Source organism: Lucilia sericata, unplaced genomic scaffold, assembly GCF_015586225.1.
Source record: "Lucilia sericata isolate MDLA Ls3-8-SP2 unplaced genomic scaffold, ASM1558622v1 Contig000000F_arrow, whole genome shotgun sequence".
NCBI classification, from domain to species: domain Eukaryota; kingdom Metazoa; phylum Arthropoda; class Insecta; order Diptera; family Calliphoridae; genus Lucilia; species Lucilia sericata.
The window spans coordinates 230,001-254,545 of NW_023994042.1; the positions used below are offsets into that span (position 1 = coordinate 230,001).

A 24,545-nucleotide genomic window follows, 5' to 3' on the forward strand; every position below is an offset into this window, starting at 1 on the left:
AAAATCCTTATTTGTATTAAATAAACAAATGGCTTTTCCCACTAAATTTCTGTTAATACCTTTTAAAACATATTTTAAATAAGAGCTTATATATATCCATTTCAGTCGTTTAAATTATTGTTATAGGTATACATTCGGAAATATAATAAAATGTTTTTTTTTTTGTTGATGATAAAATACGGAAATCATTGCCGTATTAAAGTCGTCTTTAAGCCGCCGTTACTATTTTCAGTGTTTTCCGGCGATGTGAATGTTTGTCGACGCAGATCTTTGAAGTTGTCTTCTTTTGTTGAAGAGTTTGCAAGTTTGTGAAGAATTTTATTTAATTTTTTAGTTTTAAACACAAGAATTTTTATTAAATGTACGTTCAACAATAAGAAAAAAGTGTTAGTACTATTATTATTTAAAAAGCCTCTGAAATAAAGTGAAAGCTGTGAAAATTACACAGCATGGCACCCGCACCACAGCCACTTGAACAGGGGCTGGCCGGCTATTTGCCACAAGGTCAGGAAGGAAGCCCTCGCATGAATACAATTTCTTTGGCGGTCCTCATAGATTTCATCATACAGAGAACTTATCATGACCTTTCAGTGCTGGCAGAATTGTAAGTTTAGAAAAAAATCTCTAGGGTGAAATTGTATTTTAATTTTTAATTGTAAAATATTTTCAGGCTGCCCCGTAAGTCTGATATGGAGCGTAAAATAGAGATTTACAATTTCTCGGCGAGAACGAGGCAATTGTTTATACGTCTAATTGCCTTGGTGAAATGGGCTAATTCAGTATCAAAAGTAGACAAATCAGCGGTAAGTGGACACAGCAAGCATAACTTAACAGATATTGATTACATTTTTTGTTTTTGTAGAATATAATGAGTTTTTTGGATAAACAAAATATGTTGTTTGTGGAAACAGCCGATATGTTGGCTCGCATGTCCCGTGAAACTTTAGTGCGTGCCCGTTTGCCCAATTTTCACATACCAGCAGCCGTGGAAGTATTAACGACTGGTACTTATAATCGCTTGCCCACTTGCATAAGAGAACGCATTGTTCCACCAGATCCTATAACACCACAAGAGAAAAAACAAACTTTATTAAGATTAAATCAAGTGATACAACATCGTTTGGTTACGGGCAAACTAATGCCACAAATGAGGGAATTTAAAGTAAGATTATATGAATTTTTAAACACAAGTGATATCGATTTATTAAATTATTTTTTGCAGATTCGTAATGGTCGTGTAACGTTCGAAATTAAGCATGAATTTAATGTTTCTTTAACCGTAATGGGAGATAGTCCCAATGTTCCCTGGCGTTTACTGGATATTGATGTATTGGTCGAGGATAAAGAAACAGGAGGTATATAAAATAAAAAAAGTTATAGAAAATTTGATTAAGTACTCTATTACTTTCAGATGGCAAAGCCTTGGTACATCCTCTACAAGTTAATTACATTCATCAATTGATACAGGCGCGTTTAGTTGAAAATCCTAATGCCTTAAGTGAAGTCTATAACTGCCTACATTATTTCTGTCAATCTTTGCAACTTGAGGTTTTATATACACAAACTTTACGCCTCAGTTATGAACGTTTAGATGACAATATACAAGTGGAAGAATATATACCAGGTGTTAAAGTAAGTGTATCCTATTGGCGTGAATTAACCAGTAAGGATCCCAAATCAGAGTTGGGTTATCGTCTAACTGTACAATCAGATCCCAATGAAATTGGTCGTCCTTTAGCGGTTATACATGTGCCTTCATTGGGCGCTAAAGAATCTGCCGAAGTAGCCGATCGTGCTGTACGTTCAGATCACCTGTCAATGGAAAGATTAATAGTGCACACAGTTTACATAAGATCTGTGTCTAGATTGTCAGATTTAAAATTGGAATTTCAAGCTTTTCTCAAAGATGTTGATTGTGAGTGTAAATTTCTGGAAAGCCTTTTTTGATTTTTTAAAGAATTAACAATTTTAACTTTTATTTTCATAGTTAAATTGGAAGGCACTCCCGCAATTTTAACAGTACCAGTTTTAACTCCTTGCTTAAGGGCAGAACAAATTCACATTACCATTGATACTCATACAGGAATGCTGCGTTGTCATGTTCCCAAGCACTTGGACTGTCCTATTATACCAGATATGCAAATTGCTCTAAACAATGATCGTACTAAACTACCACAAATTATGTCTGAACTAAGATACTGGATAACACATCGTCGTTGTGAGAAAACTTTGCAACATTTACCGGCAACTGCTACAGAAAGTTTACCCTTCTTGACGGTGCCGGATAATCCTCTATTACAGTCAGGAAGACAGAAAATTTTTGTTAAACTTCATCGTCATCCTAGTGTGATATTGGTAAGTATATTTAATATATTTATTTTTAAATTTTAATTAAAAAGAATTTGTTTTAGGTGGTTCAATTAAAAGAAAAATCCAATATGCCCAATGAAATGGAGTATACTTTCCATTTGGGTTTTGTGGCATATCAGACAAATGAGAATGACCCCTTACCAGAAGAATCTTCGCAACAATTGGTACCAGTACAGGCTCCTCCACCTAATTTACAGCCTGGTAGTACACCAAACGCTGAAGTACCTAAAGTTTACACTAAACTTTTGAAACTTATCGAATTTGATACATTTGTGGCAACACATGGACCAGGAACTGATGTTGATGGTAAAAAAATCAAATAAACTATTCTTTATTTCTCCATTAATAATAATATGAATTCTTTATTTATATTTATTTCAGATACTCCACCACACAAACGCAAATTGGGCAATGAGCATGGTGCGCCTTCTGCTAAACAGGCCAAAACAATTTATCCAGCGTACTTTATACCAGAACTGGCCCACGTTGTTGCCATGTGTGATGAAAAGATACCATTCCTGAATTTAGCACAAGCATTAACGAAATACAACATACCACATAGTGGCCTGCAAGTTGAATCAAATGCTACTTCTTTAGTATTAAAAATTCTAACTCTACCCATGCCCGGTCAAACCCATGGAGAAGAACAAAAGGTATATTATAGTTTTGTTGTTTAAAGACTTATTAAACTAATTTTCTAACTTCTTTCCCCCTTAGCCTCAATCGCATGTGTTAAATATGCCTGTTATTGAACCACATATTTGGAAAGATTTGACAAAACGTCTGTTATCCATATCAATACGCTCACAAATGAATAAAAACAATCAGATACGTGTTTGGGTTGTTGAATTTGTTTTCTTTAGCACACCTTTACAGAGCACTCATCCCAAGGAACAGGGCAATCGCAGAACGGTTTATCTTACCTATGATCAAATTAATCATGATTTTTCCAAGACAGTGGAAGATTTATTGAAAGACTGGTCGAAAATTGTTTACCTTTATACATTGGTTTATAATTTCTCAGAACATATGAAAAACAGTAAGTTTTTTTTCTATATTTAAAGCGTTTTTTATATAATTTTTGTCTTAATTTTTAGAACGTTTGAATATTTCGGATACCATCACCATTAATTCTTATAATTATATTAATTTGTTGTTGGGCTATGGTCCGAAAAAGGAAGTAATTTGTAATATTTATTGGTCAGCTCAATCACGAGGTTTTCGTTTAATCTTTATGGGCGGCATAACAGCTGTTAATGCTCATTCAATGATGAAAGATCAGTTGGCCACGCATCTGAATAGTCAACACAGTTTGGCCCAAATGGTGTACATTTTACATGAGACCTATTATCCTTTATCCTCGATAGCCAAGTTGCCTATCATACCACATTTGGGAATACCGGTGAGTTTATTGGAAAATATATTTGTATATTAATATTTATAATGGCATTATTGTTTTTGTATAGCGTCCTCAAGTGCCCGTTTTATCATTTTGTATTTTACCACAATCTCCATGCTTGATACGTTTGGCTTATCAAGCCATGTTTTGTTTGGAAATACGTTTTCGAGCTGGTCGTTTAGTGTCAATACGTGATGGGGCCTATAGTCGTTTTGATAGAAATCTTATAGAAGATTTTACCCCCATACAAGGTTTAAAGGTGGGTTTTATATTAGGCTGAATCTGCTTAAATAATAATGTGTTTAAAATTTAGGGCTTCCTTTCGAAATATGTGGATGAAAATGCTGTTTATCGAGGACGTTCTCAAAGTGATGATGATAATCCTCCTTCACCATTGGGTATGGAAGATAATTTTGGTGGTCCTGGCAGTGTAACAGGTTCGAACACAGGCGGTTCTTCACCATTTCTTAGTGCTGGCATGAGAGGACCACAATCTCCACGTGACAGTGGTTTAAGATTCCCAGCGCCTCATACGCCACCTCTTAGTTCTAATCCTCATACACCAGCTAGTCCGCATCCTTCAGCGGGTGGCGGCTCTTCCACTAGTGGAGGAAATTCACAAAATCATCCCAACTATAACCTGACTTCACCACCGGGACCACATATGCCACATCCATCACCTGGTGGTCTTATGCCTTCTTCTCCGTTGAATCCCCAACCAAGTCCTCACATGGTACATAGTCCTGGACCGAATACATTGTACATGCAAGGACATCAAGATTCACCATTTGCTGCCATGTCCCCGGCCAATTCCAATTGGCCTGGATCACCCAGTATGCCTAGACCTTCACCACGACCAGGACAAAGCCCTGATCATAAGTCTAGCCAATCTGGTAATACGGCATCGAATGCCCCTTCCAACAGCAATGTAAATGCACAAGGTATGAACCGCATGCCTCAAGCTAACAGATCTTGGGCCGGAGCTGTACCTACAATATTGACACATGAAAAACTCGATCTGCTGTGTCGTCCCAGTCCACATCCCAACAAGGATATTGGTGCTACACCAGACATAAGTCCACTTGAACGTTTTCTTGGCTGTGTCTACATAAGACGTCAACTACAGCGTCATGTACAAAATGATGAAACTCTGACGGTGTTGAATTCCAACGAACCAGGTGTAGTACCCTTCAAGGTGGACAATTTGCAATGTCAAGTGATTTTAAATCAAGTGCATATGCAATCATTACATTTAAAAATTACCCAATTGCCGCCACCACCTACACCTGATGGCAAACAACCTTTTCAACTTAGTCCAGATGATTTAATAGTACTGGAGCAATTCTTTGATACCCGAGTGGCAGCGCCACCCTATCGCCCAAATTCTCTGCAAGGTTTCTGCAAAGTTCTAAGTTGTGCACCGCAAGTGCTTAAAGATTTCATACAAATCATGCGCCTGGAAATGAAACCAGACTTGGGAGGTGATCAACTAAAATGGACAGTACAATTTTGCATGCGTGTACCTCCATCGGCTGCACCAATTATACCCATTGGCAGTCCAGGTGTACTGATAGTACGATTGAAAATATTATTCTTTGTAAGTATTTGAAATTATTCAATGTATGCCAAATAAATGAAATATTTTTTTTATTAACAGTTACAAATAACTCGCATACCCTATAACGGCAAAGAATGGAAAGATAGTCCGTCGTTGGTTCTACCCATGGTGTACGATCTCAGTTCCAATTTAACACAATTGGCCGAGAAACGTGAACAAGTACAATCGCCTGCTGCCGTAGCAGCTAGCACTTTATTAAGACGTTTTTCCGAATACGGCGTACAACATGGTCAGTGTTCTTTGTTTCCGGCTGTTAGAGATTTATTGACAAATCTTCAACTTCCAAATGATGTACCGCCACCAAATCAGGTAAAGTTTTCGTTTTATTTTGCATAAAATAACATTACATTACGATGTCCAAGAATTGCAATTATGTAAATACATAATGGATACTTTCTGGGGAAAATTTTAAGTGTAGAACTCAACGAATTAAATAATTCCAAACAAAACCGGCTCAAGATATTATGGCCAAATGTCTTAAACACAAATCTATGGTTGAAAGCAGCTAAACACAAATTGTACTGTAGTCATCAAACGTAAATGATGTTGATTGAATGACAGTTGAAGAAAATAACTGGAAAATACTGATCGAAACTTAGACAAACAGAACACAAACCTGAGCAATAGTAGAAAGTTTTATATAACAGAACAACAACGGGTTTCAAATATATCAGGACTGAATTTCTAGGCAAACCAATACTGCATGAACTTGCGGCTATCTCTAAAATGAACACATATAAGATGGAATATTTTATTCGTGCCTCTGGCTGGTTTAATAACATGTCAAACACGACATGTAATGTCCTGTAGGTAGGTTTTCGTAGGACGTGTTATAGGGTAACACAACTAGTCCATTAAATGCCCCAAGTGAGTCAGTCGCTGACCGGCTTCTTCAACAACCTAATATACTATGCTATCTAATACATAATATATATACAAACGATATGTTCATCAACAAAACTGATTTTTAAACCGATTTGTATATTTTGTTTATTTTAGGCAATTGGACCACCAGTAGGCCCCATGGTTGGTTCCAGCCCAAATCCCATCATGCATTCACCGATGCAACAAATGGGTGGACCTGTCGGCCCACCACAAGTTGGTCCAGGTTATGCTCAAATGCCACAAAATCCAGGTCCTCAGTGATGAAGGCGAAAACGCCGCTCGGCAGCCAATCTTAATATATGATGATGCAGCACAGGCGGCTGGTAATACAAAACAAATACTTTATTTCTCAAATTATTTGATGTCGTTTATACTAGTTTTATATCTTTTTCGTTTATTTTTATTTCAAAGAAATTCTTTATTCAAAGTTAAAAGAAATGCAATAACTTTGTCATTCATTTTTTTAATTATTTGCAAAAAGTAGAAACAAAATTTTAAAAAATTTTTGGATAAAACAAAAAAAATCATATTTTATTAAACAAAAAAATTATTTACTTAAATATAATCACATTAATTTATAAGTATTGTATTTACAAGAAGAAAAAAAAAAAAGAAGAAAGATAAACAAACAATTTAAGAACAAAACTAATAAAATATACTTAATTATTTAAAAAAAAAACAAAAAAACTTTGAAATAGTATCACAATTATTAATAATAAAAAAAAAACATTAATTCCCACAACGCGGAAAAGCATTACAAAAGAAAATAATCTAAGTACAAAGTTGTTTGGTTATTATTTTATATACAAAAATTGTTCATTTCTTCTACGTCCTTTACAAATTCCTAACTAAGTTATTTAACTTAAATATAATGACCCGTTTGGAATGTCTTTTGTGTGTTGTCATGATAAAATTTGTTAATTAAATATCTAAAAAAAGCTTTTGGCTTACTAGCTTATCCAACCTAAGAGGTAAACGAAAAAAAATGTTTTCCTGTAATATTCTACAACTAAAGTTTATTTGTCGGCAACCACCAGTTCAGTTTGTCCCTGTTGAGAGGGCAACTCGGTAATATCATCATTTTCAGAGATCAAAGACACCCAATAGCGCAACTTTTTGCTGCGTAAATAACTGCCAGAATTGTCAAATACTACAGTGTCTGTAAAAGTAAAATTTTTATTATAAAATTAGTTTTCATTTTTAAATAATTAACAACATACATTTTGTATTGGGACGTGTGAAAAAGAAGCCTACTTCATCCATTTCATTAGAGGAAACAGTACCCAAATGCACTTCACTTTGTTTAACGCCCGTAATCTTATCCACACTGTAGATGCCAAATTTAATATCGTAATCAAAGGTGCGAAATTCCCAAGATAAAATTTGATCTTCCTCGCCGGGTTTCTTTTCGCCCACATCGAATTCCAGCTTCAATTTATTACCCTTGTTAACTATGGTCTCTATAAAGTTTTTATTGCTGTCGAATTCCTCTTTCTGTTCCAGATACAAATCCTTGGGAATTTTGCCAGCCCAAACAATCTAAAAATAAAACCAATAAAGAATATAAATTAATAAAGAGCATTTCCTAAAACATAGAAGGATATTACCATGTTAGGACATCTTTCATCACCATTTTCCACAAATTTGCCACCAAAACATTTGGGGAATATATTGGGATCAACATGACTAAATAAAGCATCCTTCCATTTATCGCTGCCAGATTTGTAAATATTGATTTTGCTCATGGTGTATTCATCTAAAAACTTCTTAATAAAATTGAAACCAACCGAAAACAATTTTGGCGCTAAAAAATAAAAAAATTTGCACAAATCTATATAATAAAACCTCTTCTCTCTCTCTTACCATTGACTATGTAGCACATTTTCAAAATTTCTGGATAATTTTGTTCATATTGTTTAATCATGGATATAATCAACTCGGTAGCTGGACGCCAGGCGTATTGTTTTAAATTGAAATCGGCCACATCAAAATACACTACCAGTTGACGTGCCTTGGGCCCATGTATTTTACTCTGTTCATAACCGGCCTTCATGAAACGTTCCAACAGCATGACCACATAACGTTGGAAATCAAAACGGGTAACACAGTGCAACATGCCATAAATGTCGAAATTGTAAAAGGGACATACAATAACTACAAGGTGTAGAAGAAACTATTAGTTTGCAATAAATTTGTAAAAATTCCAAGAAACTTACTGGGTGAACCTTCATTATCAAAACCCACCATACCATAGGGTAAATACTCTTTTAAGGCCTTGGGAGCTTCCCATTTCTCTAAACTGTCTACATTCCACATGGCACGGGTTTTAAGACTCTAAAAAACCATTAAATTAATGTTTTATAGAAATTTATTAAAAAAACGTCTTTACTCACAGCACGTAACATTTTTTCCGCATTTTCCGGATTCCATTTTCTAGCTCTAAGCCAACGCATTAAGAAGTAGTCATCGTGGGTTTCATTTAAAACATCCTTGACACTCTCACGAAACTGAAAGTAAAATACCAGAATAATTATAAGTAAAATTTTAAGCATTTGATGTAAAGTAATAAGTATCATAATGCTGAAACTGATAAAAAGTCCTATGTCTAAAAATAGCCGATTCTAATGTATTTGTACCCCCTGAATTCTAAACTCGTTATATATTTTTGATTACTTTCTAACTTTCGATATAAAGCTGTATTTGTGTGCACATTTATTTACAACATTTTAGTGGAAATATATCATTTATCTTGAAATCAAATTTTCACCGATACCTATTTCTCAGATTTGTACTTCCTTATCCGCCCTTTAATGATAACATCATTAGTAACACAAAAATCTATCAAGGGAATCGTTTAAAATGTAATATATGGAACCACAAATAAATAATAATTAAAGGATTAATATTTTTTATGGATCAACACTCAGGGTATGACCCCTAATTATGCGGAGTATTGTGCTAGAACAAGGAAAATAGGTAGTGGGAGGGAGGATAGAGGTAGCAGTGTTTGTGGATATTTGATTTAAATTTTCTTACATCGAATGATGCAAGGAATATCTCTGCAGGAAGCTTATTCCACATAGGAACAGTTCGACTGAAGAATCTGGTCAATCTACCACAAATGGATGTGTTCTTATAAAAAGGCGTGAGTTGCGTAAGAATAAACGGGCATCGGGAAGAAGTTTCCTTCCAGAAGAAAATACACCTCACGTTGCGGTTGTGCTCGAGTGAATCTGTAGAGTTTGATACCAAACTGTCACCGATAAGTACCTTTGCCCAGTGTTCATTCGAGTAGCTGCAAAATAAACTTCGAAGTTCCGGCCTATATATGAGAGTTGTATTCAATCGAACGATCGAATATAAGTGATGTAAATAGTAAGGTGATCGGATGGAGTGAAGTAGGTTTTAAACCGTTTTAAAAAACCGAGACACTTGAATGCCTTTTTGAACACTTGAAAAATATGTTGTCCTGCGAACATCACACTGTATTCTCATGCCCAGAACATCAAGAGTTTCTAATTCCTTAACCATTATCTGCCAAGCACTTATGTGTTAGAACACAATATTGACTGGGACATTAAAATCTACTCTATTAACACGACCCTAATCTCTGAAGGTCTTGGCCTTTAATTGAATGAATAAGAAAGACAGATATTGGCAAGATAGAATTGGGGAGAAATAGGGTAGGGGAAAGAACGGAGTCTTGCGGCACCCCTGAATTAATCTTGAACTATTTTGATGAGATCCTATCTATAGTGCGATATCTGAGAAATTATTACCGACACCAAATGTAATAAATTGTTTTGTTGAAATGGGTAATGTAAACTGCGCATCCCACACCGGTTGAAGACTTAAATCCAGCAATATAGATTACCTGCTACGTCGTACTAGAGTGGTATTGGCACAACTTAGATCGGGTTGGTGTACCCGTTTAAACTCGTACTGGTCTAGAATAAACGACACCATTCAAGATCTCTTTCCTGCGTGTGGCACAAGCCCACACAATGTTCAACACCTTTTCAACTGCAGGGCAAATCCAACTCAGCTGGAACCTGAATCCCTTTGGACTCAGGCGATCTAACTTTAGATCTAACTGATTTGGATAATCAGAGAGAAGAAGTCGAATAGTAGGGAATAATTTTTAACTATATGTATATATGTGTAATTTCAGGTATCGCTGCTACAACAACAACAAGAGTTAAATTATCTGAAGAAGGTACGTGGGAGAACAGAAGTCAATGCTGAAGAAAATACATACATATAAGTCATAGACGCATGATCACTATGGTTATATGCCATCAGAAATGAGAATAACTACCTCTTTGAGAGCTAATTGGTACAAATGTTCATATCATATTGTGATCTTATCGAATGACCATTTCAAAGTCTTGGGGATAATCCTCTCTGTATGGTCTTTCGGTAGGTATGTCTAAGCTCACTCAGATACTCATTTTAGGATAAAGTTCTCGTTTACTATTCTGTACATTTCGCAGTTTAAACGATTTCGATTTTACAAAAGACCTTATCGACTTCGAGACAAGTTGTCCTCTTAAAACATTACTTGAATTCCTTTTAGAAATAGCTTAAATTTAGTTGTTAAACATCAGTTAAACGAAACCACCACTTTTAACTCTGTTTTAACTGATCATCCCTAAATACCTCTTGAAGTAACTTTAATTAATTAGGTTTAGAAATTAACTTTGATTATTCAGATTTATTTATAATTTTTATAAATTCTAAATGATGACATAAATAGGCAACCATAAATCGAGTAAGAGTAGTATTAATATGAGATCAATGATGTCATAAAATCTCAATACGAAAATTAAACCTAACAATTCTTAAGTTAAGAATTTAAAGAAATTATGGATCATTACAAAAACTCTTGGAATCGGTAATAAACTTTTCATATCGAAATATCAGCTATCCAAATATTAACTTGCAGAGAGCTTATTATTTGTGTTACACCAAAAATGGATTTTAACCCTGAAAAAATAATTTGCAACTTTTTTTAGCGCCCATTAAAAAAACTATTCGTATAAATGTAGGAAAGTGTTTAGAATAATTAAATAAAATTATGCGCGGAAGAGCCATAACGAATGTCAAAATTCATATGTACGTCATGTACTCGCATAATTATTTAATACTGATATTTAAAATAATTAGTTCTTATAATAGTTTGCTAGGAAAATTTTTAGGCCGATGGTGGTCTTGGTGTGAATCATATCATAATATTTTTCTATATTCTTGTCTATGTTTAATGTTTCAATTTAGAACTGTAAGTGACATTTGAAATCAAGTTTCATTATTTAATACCAAAAATTGTATTGGTTTACTAGAGATTTTAATAAAAATAACTTTTTCAGCACAATTTTTGTGTTTGAGATAACTAAAGTTAAAATAATTACGAATCAATAATTGTTTTAATAGCAGATAAACATTTATAAACAATATTTAATGGGTGTGTTGAGTTGCTATAAATACTTCTAATTCGAAATGTAAATTCTTGACTTGCCATTTAAGATTTAAGAAATTAAGGTCGTTATAATTTAGTTGTTTAGGTGATAAAATCTTTTAAAATAATCATTATTTCTAATTTAATATAATTAATAATAATTCATTATATCCGCAATACTGTCATTTCTAATTAATTGAAATATTTGATTACGTTATTTATTTCAACTCTTAATTATTTTAATTTAAATATTATTAAATGATATTAATTTTAGATTAAGATAAGCTATTTCCTTTTATTGTAAAATTAAATTATTCGTATTTATTACGATTGCCACATGTTGACGCCACTTACAATTCAAAGGTAATTATTTTCTTCTGTAAAAAAATGGTTTAAAGATCAGGGATCGCTAATATTGATTACAGGTCAAACAGATTTTTATCTCAGCATAGGATTTTGAGCATAGAATTTGCGCAACATACTACGTTTAGTTAGGAGTCAATTCTTTTGGACTAGTTATTGGTTCTACACTAGTTCAAAAGTACATACTGGAACTATTCTATAGAACAAATTTTCAACCCTCATAATTACCGCCCAATTGCAATATGTTCAGTATGTACTTTCCAAAATCAGGGAAAGTATGATGAACTTCCATCTTGTTAAATAGTGGATGAACTACGGGAGTCTTATTAAATTTCCTATCGGAATGGATTCACACCATTCACCACTTTGACGTAAGTAAAGTGATGGCTCCAAGAAGTTGGATATATTGTGACATGGTGCATTTCTAACAAAACTAATTATATTTCGTGTTGGTAATAGTCTAATCAAACGAATTCAAGATAAATTAAGGAGTACCTTAAGGCTCCGTTCTTTCCCCTACTCTATTTCTTATTTTCATAAACGATTTTCTAATCCTTTAATCTCTCGCCAATAATAGCAACATCTGTCATTCTTATTTATTAAATTATTGGTAAATTCCTTTAGAGATTTGGACATAACATGAATCAATCGCTAAACCACGAATTGGTAACCATCTCCGAAGGCGGTTGTGTTCATTGAGTCGATATCAACGATCGTAAAACTCTGTATTGCCTCTAAACTAATAAAAGCATTGCAGATAATGTTGTTCCATCTTTATTTATGGGAGGTGTAAATATTAACGAACCAGAAACCTTGATATTTTGGACAAGAGAATACAGTACGATGTCGAAAGAACCAATCAAGTTTCTCGTTTTTTAGCACGGTATAAGGCACACTTCACTCCATTTGATCTCGTTCATATGAACATCACTTTTATTCGACCGAAAATGGAATACAACTCTCATATAGGGCCGGAGCTTCGAAGTCTATTTTGGAGCTACTTTCTGCAGAAGTATTCTCCTTCACGTTCGATGTAAAAAGATTTAAATCAAATGTCCAAGAATGGGCGTCATGTCCTGAGTGCTAGTTCAAGAAAAAAGAAAACTTTATGTTATGTTCTAAGTGAACTATTATTCAAGAAAAATGGTATGGGGGTCATCTCCATACTACAAATATTTTGATTTGGCAGGACCATCAAATTCGGATACCAACAAGAAAAGAATTGGCTTTTTTGACGGTTCAAAAGTTTGTAACGGGAAATTTCTCTGATAAATTCAGTCTCCATCCAGATTGCCATATGATTGCACAGTTTTCCAGAAATTTCGCAAGAAGAATCTGATAATTTCGCTAGAAGGTGACTTGTATTATTTACAAAACTAGACATTTATATATGAAGACTGTAAAGTCCAACGTAATAAGTTCGAAATGTCTTGTCAATTGCATTCATTTTCTGTTCCAACTCAAATAGCACTTCCTGTTGATATGGGCAAAGAAATGAAATTATAAATGAATGTGCAATTAAAGGATTGGTCGACGAATTGACGTTTGAAGAAACAGAACTCAGATGGACCATAGCAGAACCCAAATTCTCTAGTCCTTTTTCACTCAGAAATACCTCATGAAATACTATATAATTGGACACATATGTAAATAGTATGAGTTACCCAAAATAGTTACTGAAAAAGTTGTTTAGCTGAAGATGAATCGATACAAAACCTTACACCTACCTCCCTATACAAGAGTGCAGACAATTCAAAAGCATCACAGATCAAAGTTTACATTTCTTAGGGATTGATGCGCTGAATCCCAATCTGGATCTTCATTACATTAAATTTTCCAGATATCGTGTCATAAAGATTGAAAAAAAAAATATTTCAGACGCTATAACAGCGCAAAACATCTTTATTTAAAAATTGGTTGTGTCATCTGAAAGTCCAATCCGTAGTCTTTAAAATAAAGGTTTTACCTTTGTTATATATTCTTCCTACTTCGACAACATATACAGCAAAAACTTCAAGGGGCGAAATCTCAGTAGAATAAAGTTTCTAGATTAAAAATTTGTTATTATTATAATGGAACCTTATTTAGCAATATTTATAGTACGATTATTATGTTTAATTACACAGTGAGACAAAATAAACGAAAATTGAAATATGTACCTGGGAAGTGATACTATTTTTCTGAAAGGTGGATCCGAGTAGAACAAGATGTGTTTTTGAAATTTGCCAAACACCTCCAAAATCTTGAGTTACGGGTAAAAAACCGATTTTTCGTAACTTCAAGCACTTATAAGTCAGTAATTTAGTTGAACCTGAACCGATTTGAAGTTTCTCCACGGATTTAGAAAGCAGAAGCTGAGGCTTTTATAATGACATATATAACATTTAAGTAACCTGGAGAGATAAGTGTGAGTTTCATCAGTTTTTTCAGTTTTCCACCGTTGTTCAAGTTTGGAGATGTTTTTTTGGAAGTATTTTATATAGGAACTGTACCATTTATTAACTGATTAGAAACCCATGAGTAAAACGCAATTTTGATTTTAAAAATACGTTCGCAATTGACGACGTTATTGATCTTTTTCTTAATAATTTTTTTTTCAAAATTGATTTTACGAAATATGTCTAATATGGGGATAGGGCTAAATGTGGAGAAACTTAAAATCGGTTCAGATTTAACTAATTTACTGAATAAGTGCTTAAATCTAATTTACTGACTAATAAGTGCTTAAATCCGGTTTTTTACACGTAACTCAAGATTTTGGAGGTGTTTGCGAATTTCAAAAACATAATCTTGTTCTACTCGGATCCACCTTTCAAAAAAATAGTATCACTTCCCAGATATTTATTTTTGTTGCATAGTGTTTTTGAAATCGATTTCAATTATTTTCAAAAAATCACAAGTTGTATTTTGTCTTACAAGGTTTTCGTAGATAAGTAGGTATATTTTAATATCAAGGTTTATTAAAACTTTAGAAGTATCTGCAATCTTATAAATTGTTTATAAAAGCATTCAACTCAGAATAGAACTCAAATACACATGTATGTATGCATCCAAGGTCATTATTTATGGCGCAAAAAGTAATTCTACAGAAATGGTGTTGTTTTTAAACAAACCAGTTTCAAACTTAAACAATTTTACATATTTATTCAAGCACGAATGTCTAGCTAACTGTCCGTCAGTGTACATTTATGTACATTCATATGTATTCTACATTTAATTTTATTTATTTCTATTTAAGAACTGTATAATATAGAATTTTATTATATAATTATAAAAAAAATATATTTACTTCATTTGTCTATAAACCGGTTTAATTGTTATTAAAGCATTGTTAATTAAAATAGACTTAGAAAAGGCTTAGAGTTATAATTCAGTTTTTAATTCAACATTTTGTTTAAAGTTCAAGGTGTTATAACATTTTTTTTACTGAATCACTAAGTCTTTTAAAAATTAGCAATAACAATGTTATATGTAGGTACTAAACTAATTTAATTAAGAATGCAAAACTAATTACTAATTCAATCACAACGAAACTTGGATTTTGAACTTGAAACAACGTAACGGAAATTAAACGTTGTAATTAACAAAAGCTGGAATTCTAACTAAGAAGTAGTTGAGTTGATGATTGTGTGTTTAATATGTATTAACTATTTTTATTAGAAATATAATTTTATTGTTAATTTTAGCCTTATTATTATATTTAATATTACAAGTCATTGCACGTTTGCTATTTCTATTTTTAAGTATAAATCACTCATGTGAAAAATTTTTAATGGAGCCAAAATCAAAAACGAATTCGTAAAAATAATAAAAAAATTATATCAAATTTCACACACATACATGCATACATACATTCCTAAAGTAATAAATTCGTTTTTAGTAGTTTACGGAAGTTTATTTTTGTTTATTATTTATCAGGTGTAATGTTTTCTTATACCAAAAAAGCGTGCAGATTTGTTTGAATGTTAAATATAGTTGAGATCAATAAAATAGCAGGACAGACACATTATTGGTTCTTGTCTGAGTTTGCTTAAAAGAAATGTTCACAGTAAGGAAGTATACCCAAGCTAGTATTTGGAAGATTAATCAGTAAACTGAACTTTGACTCCTTTTGTTGACCTAAAAGTGATTGATAAGTTGCGCGCTCAAAATATGATTCGAAAATGAACCTGATTATTTGAAAAAAAACAATAACAATATATTTAGCAATCATAAATTTATCATCCTGGTGTTTCAAAGATTATAGTTTTCAAAATAATTTTGTGATCATATTTCAAACAGTTGGAAGATCGAAAATTGTTTCTTATGTAATTGTTTTTGTTTGCAATGGAACAACAACCCAGCTAGCATTTGGAAGATTGTTGTATAATTAATCAGTAAACAGTAACTTTTTTGACACCTTCCGATGACCTAAAAGTGAATAATAAGTTGAAAGCTTAAAAAATGTTTCGAAAATGATTCCGATATATATATATCGCTCAGTCGGAAGATAAAAAAAAGTTTCTGAATTATTAAATTTGTTTGTAACAGACATCAAAATGATTCAGAAAATACTCCAAAAATACTAAAATATGATTCGAAATATACTATAAAACGACCAGTAATTCGACTCAAAGAAATTCAAAAATGATCCGGAACTGATCAAAAGAAGTGCTCATATAAGCCTATTTTAGAAGAGTTGCGTTAGGGATACCATTTTCTCCCGATGAAAGTATAATTTTTGATCAGAAAATGAATGCATATATCATCATTTTAAGAAGTGTCCTATATGATTTGAATGTGATAAAAAATTAAAAACACGCTAGCTGGGAACAATTACACTTAAAAATGACTCAAAAATAATTCGTAACTACTTATCAAAAATGAGTCGAAACTGATTTGCTTAGGACAATAATGGATATTTTCGGTTTGCTTAGTTTTAACGTGAGAGTGTTATAGGCAGACGGACATATGTAGTTAAATCGACTCAGAATTTCATAAGAACCCGGAATATATATACTTTGTTGGGTCTCAGATAGATATTTCTTGGTGTTACACAGGGAATGACAAACTTATATACATATACCCTCTGTCACCATTAAAGTTGGTGGAGGGTATAAAAACTAATCAGAAAAGACTCCAAAATTACTAAAATATGGTTCGAAAATAACTCTAAAACGACCAGTTGTTCAACCCATTAATGACTCCAAAAAGATGCAAAAATGCTTCAGAATTGATCAGAAGATGGGATCATAAAAGTCTCTTTTAGAAGAATCGCGGAAAGGGTACCATTTTTCCCCGACGAAAGTATCATTTATGATAAGAAAAAGGGAGCATAAATGATAATTTTAATCGTGGAAAAGAGTCATAAATGACTCGAAAAATAAAACCAAATAAAATTTTGATTGAAATGCTGAATAAGTGTCAATATACTCGTTAACAAATATTCTATTATTTTTAAAAAATCTTTTATTTTTTCCTATTAAAAATAATGAATAAAACATTTAAACCGAATTGTTTCAAATACTTTAACTGTTAATTTATAAAATAAAAATTTAAAACCAGTATTTTTATAAATTTCCATAAATAAATTAAAATAAATTTATTAAACAAGTCCAAAGCTCAATACATATTTAATATTTAATACAGTAAATCATGCTAAACCGTTATAGTAACTTAAACGATAAAGAAAACATTATTTCCAACACAACTGTTCATTCATACACAACCATAAATGGACAACAACTAATCGGTTGGACAAGTTAAGTGAGTCTGTCTGTCTAGATTTTGATGTTTTAAAAAAATCTTTGAAAAGACCTCGATATTGAAAAAAATAAAAATCAAATTAAACACAATGTCTTGAATGTTTTTAATTGTACAAACAAAAAAATCTAGATAAAACCTTTCGATGTGAGAATTTTTTACTTAAAAAATAATAATAAAAATAATGAAAAAAAAAAAAAAAAAAAAACACAAAACATTCAGAAATGTATGTCATTTAACTAAAAATTTAAAAAACCCTGTACTAAAAAAATTAAATAAAAGAAACTAGGTAAACCAAAGCAAAAAGCGAGCGGTAAATCTAGAATAATACAAGGTCATTGTACCTTAAACAGCAAAAAATAAAACTTTATTAAGCATTTATTTTAACTAAAATTGCAATAAATGTTTTCATAATAGTTTTTTGTTGCTGTTTTTTTTTAATTCCAAGTACTTTATACAAACATACTTACATATCTACATTTAAGAAAGATACTAAGTTGTAATGATATGTATGTATATCTTTTTAAAGAGCTTTTAAAGAATTTAATGAATCTTAAATTCTGTACATCAAGTGAAAGGTCTTTTGAATATATACCTATCTTTTAATGTACATAATGCCTATTTATGTATATGTAGGTATACATACATATGTATGTCCGAATTGAATTAAAAAATCTTGTATTTTCTCAGAATTTTTATCGTTACTCATTTATGAATGAACCGATTTTGCTGATTTTAAATAGCAGAGTTCTCGAGTTCTCCCCCGGAGCATGTTATTTTGGTAATCTGCCCTTACTTGGTGTGCTGCTGCAATCCGTGGGAAAATATCAGCTACCGGAACTATATACATTAGACTTCTTGGAATCGTTGATCACAAAATCTTGCCCATGTAGTATCTGTGGTTGAAATCTAAATCTCAGGAAGAGAAAGTTGGTTAAGTGACTGATACACAAAGAAGCCAATATTTCGGGATAAGATCGGTACTGTTGCCGTGGAAACAGATACCCCTCAAAGCTGTGACTGTCGGGCTAAATGTGGGTCGTGTGCTCGTATGAATGTGTCGAATGAAAGAGTTGTACCGGGTGTACAAAAACTCAGTAATGACTTGTCCTTACAACAACAGGTCATTCAAGACCAGAATACCGACAAGGGGTGATTGGGCCACGAACACTGCCATAAGGGATGACGTGATCTTAATCTACACTGACACAGAGATACTTATATACCATCGATACAGCCGCAAGAAGAGTACGGGAACTTAATATCGAAAATTCGACTATACATATGAATCAATCAAGGTTATTAAGTTGAAATGTTGTTGAAATGAGTTGATATGAGGGCATTCGGGGGAAATGAAATATCAGATGAATATGTAACCAAAGGGTTGTCCTTAGACTTAAAGCTTGCGCAAAGGGATATTCACACTCCTCTGGTGACCCTATCAAAACAGGTGGTCAAATATCACCACTTGTAGAATATCGAGACTGCTCTGGCCCACTCTGACAACGGATAGGACTATGACTCTCTTGTCTTTTAGTAAGAACTCGATTAGGCTTCTCACATTTTAATGTTTTAGTTTAGCTACTGTAGAATTTGTTTGGACGAGGAAGAAGAGGAATCGGTACAACACCTTCTATGTGACTGCCCAGCCTTACAAGAGCACAGACTACTCTATCTAGGTAGAGCTCTTTTCCATGATCTGGACTGTCTCAGAGATGTATCACTAGTAAACACGATCGCTTTTATTAGGAATACCGGCTGGTTTTCACGGGGACCGCATGAACCAAGCAGTCAACTAAATTAGGGAAACCATTCTCTCAACATAAGGGCATGTCAATTCTAAGGGTCTCACAATGGGCCACAAGGCCAACCTGTCCTTACAATACATTAACTTACTTTCAAAAACTACTGTAGACAGAAGCAATACTTTTAAGTATGTACTCTTATAATGATATAGTGTGTTTAAGAAAATATTTTATACTGCGTGATAAACATTATTAGACACACAATAAAATAACAGCGAACTAACGCACAAAAGGTCTAGGTTCGTATTCTATATGAGCAACTTTCTAACTCCCTATTTGTGAGAACTTATTTAAGTAGTTATTTGTAAGCGAGAGTAGTAAGTACTTGTTTCCAAAGTGAAAAGCCTTTTTAGCTTTTTAGTAATGAGTTTTTGTTGGTATCTAATTGTCATCATTTAATTTCTCTTCTTTGCTCCGTTCATACGAGACTTACCACACTGTTTCTTCCGTGAGTAAGAATGAAATATTGGTTATTGTTGGAGACTATATTTCACTCCCCCAAATACGTTTCTAAGTGCTATTTTTGTATCAACAGAGACCATTCCAGATGTGTGGTTGCGGATTGATGTTGAGGAGCGCTTCAGATAGGTCTGAAGATTGCTGGACAAGTAACAAAAGTATAGAAGCAAATACCGCCATCTTCACTTTCCAAGTTTTAATCAAATTCAGAGATTATTATGTATATATCATTTAATATGTATGTATATTTGTAGGTCAGGTTATGAACAAAATTGAGGTTGAATAATTTGGCGATGTCTTATATTTATCATCCAGAAGACTATCAGAAGATATTTAAAATTTTTCTCCCAGGTGATTATCTAGCAATTTCACTTTAATAACTTCTAGAAAAATTGGTTTCGTATTGCTTAGAAGTTTCACCTCTGACTCACACTTTCTCCCGAAGGAATTATCTTCCGCAATGCGAATATGATTGTTGTCGCAATAAATTTTTAATTCTAAGTAATACGAATTCGTATCATATTCGTATCACCTTGCTTGTAGGGTATGTATTATTGAACTTTAGTTCCTTTTACAAAAGTCGCGTAATATCAAATAATGATTAAACTTATTTCTTTAAATATGTAAATAGTGTGAACATAGCACTATTAAAATAATTAATTTTGTTTTTTAATTTTTTGGCATAAATATTTAAAACACTATTTTCATTGCGGCTGTGTTTTTTTATTTAAAATTACGTATTCAATTGTATTAAAGTATAAAGTTTTAAGTATGTATAATAAACGTTAGATAGGGAGACGTATAAGACACTTTCATGTATTATTTATAAGATATTTTGTTTTGTATTTTAGTTTTTAAAATTTCTTTGTAAGAAAGGAAGATGTCAGTGAAAGTTAATTTAAAAATGAATTAATTAGTTTGCAATTTGTATTTGATTGATTTGAAATGAAATTATATATACAGATTTTTTACCGATTTTTTTGCAAAGGTCGGTAAAAGTCTTTTAGTGATTTGTTATAAGAGAAATATGTATATAAATGTGCAAAAGTTGTTTACTAGGAAATTGGCATAAAACCCAATGATTTGCTTAGTTTTCTTTGAATTATAAATTTTTAAATAATTTCATGGTAAATAACGATTTAATTACTAACACAAATTGTGGTTTCAATATTATTAATATTCATGTAAACACGAGTTCACATAATACTATGTGATTAAATTCGTAAAAGATTCCAAAGAAATTTTTTGAATATAAATTTCTTTTTATATGAATTTGTTTACATTTATTTTTAATGTTTTAGTTTAGCTAATTTGAAATTATTACGTAAAATTTTGATAAATTTTTTATTGATATAAACTTTTGCAAGTTTTTTCTTTTTGATAAATTCTCTAATTATAATCTTATAATCGTGAGGAATTCTTAATTTATAGAAAAATTTTAATAAATTGTTTATAGCAATAATAATTTGATTGATTTTCTTTAATTTAAAATTATTATTTAATCGGGAGGTTTTAAATCAACGGTAAATTAAAACTGTAGTTGTGCAAGAAATGTTTATAGTAAAAATTTATAATTTAAATTGAGTATTTATTGTTATAATTCCTTGCAATATCTGTTTGTTGCCTCTAAAAGTTACAAGTAAATAAATATATTACATATATTTTTTTTTTATCAAAAAATGCTTATTTTAATTCGTCATCTTATACTACGAGATATATACAAATATACATACATATATACATTTATACTGGTAGTACATATGTATTTATTTATACATATTTGCAAATTTAAAAAATTTCACAATTTATTTCATTGCGCACGTTTTTGTATGACATGGAAAATGTCAACAAAATAGGTCATTTAATCTGGCAAAAAACGGGTTGGGCTGTTGGCCAAATATAAAAAAACGGGTCATTTAAAAGCAGCTTAGCAGGTTTTGTTGTTAATAATTTCGCTTTAATGTTTATACTTTTATTAAATTCAATTCAATGAGAAGTCTATTTTATCTAAATAAAGACAGAACTTTTAAACATGTTACACTTAACCCTCTTTTTTCACGTGTATCTTTATATAACATTACATGTTTATGTCAAATATACATACTTATTTATATTGTTTTGCTCTAATTGCCAAAATTTAAAAAAAAAAAAATAATAAAAAAATAAAATAAATAAATTTTTTAGTTCGGATTTTAACATGTTCTTATTTAAGACTAGAGTTTTTCAGAAGAATCTCTGAAAGTGTTTTCTAAATTAGCCAATATCGAAAGCTAGAGTTGATATACTCGCGAGTCAGTTTTAGTCGAAATTCTATGATCGCATTTAATATACTACTATAGAAGATAATTTGAACCAAAGAAGATAATTTGAAAACTTTCTGGAAGCACTTTTAAGAAAGTCTGATATGATTTTAATCAACTAAAGAGAAGTCAGTAATGTTTAAATTTTAACTCTTTTGATAGGAAACTGTCTTGGAGTAAGAATGTACTCTCGAGATCTACAAAAGCCATCACGGCATTATATACATATATGTAGAAGGGTCATAGGCACGGATTGGGATTTAAATCTTCTGAATGTGAAATGTTACTTGAGGCTGTAATTAAGAAAGGTAATGAGATCTTCCGCTCTTCTCATTACTGCCAGCAAACTGATACAAATTTGTCAAATTTACAATCAGAAATATTGAAATCTATCTATCATCTATCTAGCTATCTTCTATCTATCTATCGATCTATCTATCTATCTATTACATCTATCTATCTATCTATCTATCTAGCTATCTATCTATATCTATCTATCTATCTATATCTATCTTATCGATTCTTATCTATCTATCTATCTATCTATCTATCTATCTATCTATCTATCTATCTATCTATCTATCTATCTATCTATCTATCTATCTATCTATCTATCTATCTATCTATCTATCTATCTATCTATCTATCTATCTATCTATCTATCTATCTATCTATCTATCTATCTATCTATCTATCTATCTATCTATCTATCTATCTATCTATCTATCTATCTATCTATCTATCTATCTATCTATCTATTTTTAGTTAACAAATATTCATCTAATCTACTAAATATTCTCAAACCTAAAAGTATTAAATTGCTTACAAGCTTGTACAACTAGGATTAGGTGTATTCTAGTATAATAAAGTTAACAGTACATATAAATTTAAAATAACAGATATACTTACAGTTGCAAGAATTTGTTTTTGGCTTTCGGTAATTTCTGGTTGATTAGACATTTTTCTTTATTTGTTTTTAGATTTTTTAATTGTAGTTGTTTATTTTCTTTTAATTAATAGACGCCTTAATTTAATGCAAAATAAATAATTAAGTATTTTTTTCCTTTCACAGAATATTTTTTCCTTATCTGTAATCACATAAAAAAATAAAAACGAAATAGAATAAAATGTAAAAATTGCACTTTTTTTCAATAAAATTTTTAATTGCGGTTTATTTTAGTCAAGTTATATATATTTTTTATTTTTAGATTTTCTTTAAATGTCACATGAATATTTGAGGCATATGTTGAATGTTTGTTTTTCAATTTGTATCTATTAAATGCTCAGATGAATAAAACAAATACAAAAACACGCAATATGTTGATAAATACAAATTTACGCACTTCTTTTCTTTTTAGTTTTTGTTGTTGTTGGTGTTTTCTTAATTGACTTTCTTTTTAACGCAACAATACGGATGACGAGATTTTATGAAAAGTACTTATTTATTTGTTTAAACTATTTATGAATTTTGTTTGTCGTTTTTTTTACTGTGTTTTTTTTTTATTTCCCCCCTTATTATATTTAATGATGTAGTATATTATTGTTATTATCAACAACAACAACGACAACAATAAAAGAAAATTGTCTCCAAACCGAAATTTTTGTATATAAAGTATTTCATGTATTTTTAACGTTTTTTTATATTTTGCTTTATTTTCAATCGCACAACTCACACTTTTGTTTATTTTTTCTTTTGTATTTGAAATATTCCACACTGTCGAAGAAGAATTTTATATTAAAGTTCCCACTGCGAATGAAACGAATCGAATAAATATACCTTTAGACAAGACGTTGTTATAACTTGCGCGTTTCCTAAACAACTGGTTGTGCCAGACTACTCTCCATTGTTTAATAAACTCTTTGGTTGGCCGTTCATACGAATGTGTGTGGTGGGTCTGTTTAAAATTTTACTCTACGAGTAGGTACTCCATTTATGGGGTTTGCATCACTTGATAAGATACTATGAAGAAACAAATTGAGCATTTGTTGCATCCAAAGCTCTATTCTTTAGCAACAGCTGTTTTCTGTTTTTGTTTTGCTTATGAAAATCTTGAGTGTACTTTTGCCAAGTAATTTCTGTTTTTATTTTGAATCAATATGTGAGTTTATTAAAAAAAATATAAAAAAAATCGTACGCTCTGTTTCTATA

At 31.6% G+C, this 24,545-nt stretch overlaps 2 protein-coding genes across 4 annotated transcripts; one reads left to right on the forward strand and one right to left on the reverse strand.

The window, feature by feature from the left end:
• The first annotated feature begins 243 nt into the window (after nucleotides 1-243).
• On the forward strand, nucleotides 244-6,866 carry LOC119600543 (mediator of RNA polymerase II transcription subunit 14). The gene is made up of 14 exons (XM_037951253.1): nucleotides 244-604; nucleotides 671-803; nucleotides 863-1,162; nucleotides 1,223-1,355; nucleotides 1,412-1,915; nucleotides 1,988-2,355; nucleotides 2,412-2,676; nucleotides 2,752-3,023; nucleotides 3,088-3,409; nucleotides 3,468-3,772; nucleotides 3,837-4,028; nucleotides 4,083-5,366; nucleotides 5,427-5,696; nucleotides 6,387-6,866. Exons 1-14 carry the CDS (start codon nucleotides 450-452, stop codon nucleotides 6,531-6,533), a joined length of 4,650 nt encoding a protein of 1,549 aa, XP_037807181.1. The 5' UTR covers nucleotides 244-449; the 3' UTR covers nucleotides 6,534-6,866.
• On the reverse strand, nucleotides 6,771-24,362 carry LOC119601208 (SEC14-like protein 2). 3 transcript variants are annotated; one of them, XM_037953920.1, is made up of 8 exons: nucleotides 24,174-24,362; nucleotides 23,306-23,484; nucleotides 8,666-8,779; nucleotides 8,489-8,606; nucleotides 8,136-8,426; nucleotides 7,880-8,076; nucleotides 7,493-7,811; nucleotides 6,771-7,431 (listed from the first exon to the last, which is right to left on the reverse strand). In XM_037953920.1, exons 2-8 carry the CDS (start codon nucleotides 23,354-23,356, stop codon nucleotides 7,289-7,291), a joined length of 1,233 nt encoding a protein of 410 aa, XP_037809848.1. In that variant the 5' UTR covers nucleotides 23,357-23,484; nucleotides 24,174-24,362; the 3' UTR covers nucleotides 6,771-7,288. The 3 variants fall into 3 exon arrangements, with proteins under 3 accessions (XP_037809848.1, XP_037808308.1, XP_037809070.1); XM_037952380.1 differs by having other exon boundaries at nucleotides 6,786-7,431; nucleotides 24,070-24,362; XM_037953142.1 differs by lacking the exon at nucleotides 24,174-24,362 and adding an exon at nucleotides 23,740-23,947 and having other exon boundaries at nucleotides 7,039-7,431.
• Between the last annotated feature and the right edge of the window lie 183 nt (nucleotides 24,363-24,545).

What these genes read in the sequence shown, in the direction of transcription:
- LOC119600543 (XM_037951253.1), top strand. Translation starts at nt 450, where the DNA reads ATGGCACCCGCACCACAGCCACTTGAACAGGGGCTGGCCGGCTATTTG. An exon ending in CTTTCAGTGCTGGCAGAATT is followed by an intron (nt 605 to 670) that starts GTAAGTTTAGAA and finishes AAATATTTTCAG; the next exon opens with GCTGCCCCGTAAGTCTGATA. An exon ending in CGAGGATAAAGAAACAGGAG is followed by an intron (nt 1,356 to 1,411) that starts GTATATAAAATA and finishes TATTACTTTCAG; the next exon opens with ATGGCAAAGCCTTGGTACAT.
- LOC119601208 (XM_037953920.1), bottom strand. Translation starts at nt 23,356, where the DNA reads ATGTCTAATCAACCAGAAATTACCGAAAGCCAAAAACAAATTCTTGCA. An exon ending in CGGAAAAAATGTTACGTGCT is followed by an intron (nt 8,607 to 8,665) that starts GTGAGTAAAGAC and finishes ATGGTTTTTTAG; the next exon opens with AGTCTTAAAACCCGTGCCAT. An exon ending in ATGAAAGATGTCCTAACATG is followed by an intron (nt 7,812 to 7,879) that starts GTAATATCCTTC and finishes TTTTATTTTTAG; the next exon opens with ATTGTTTGGGCTGGCAAAAT.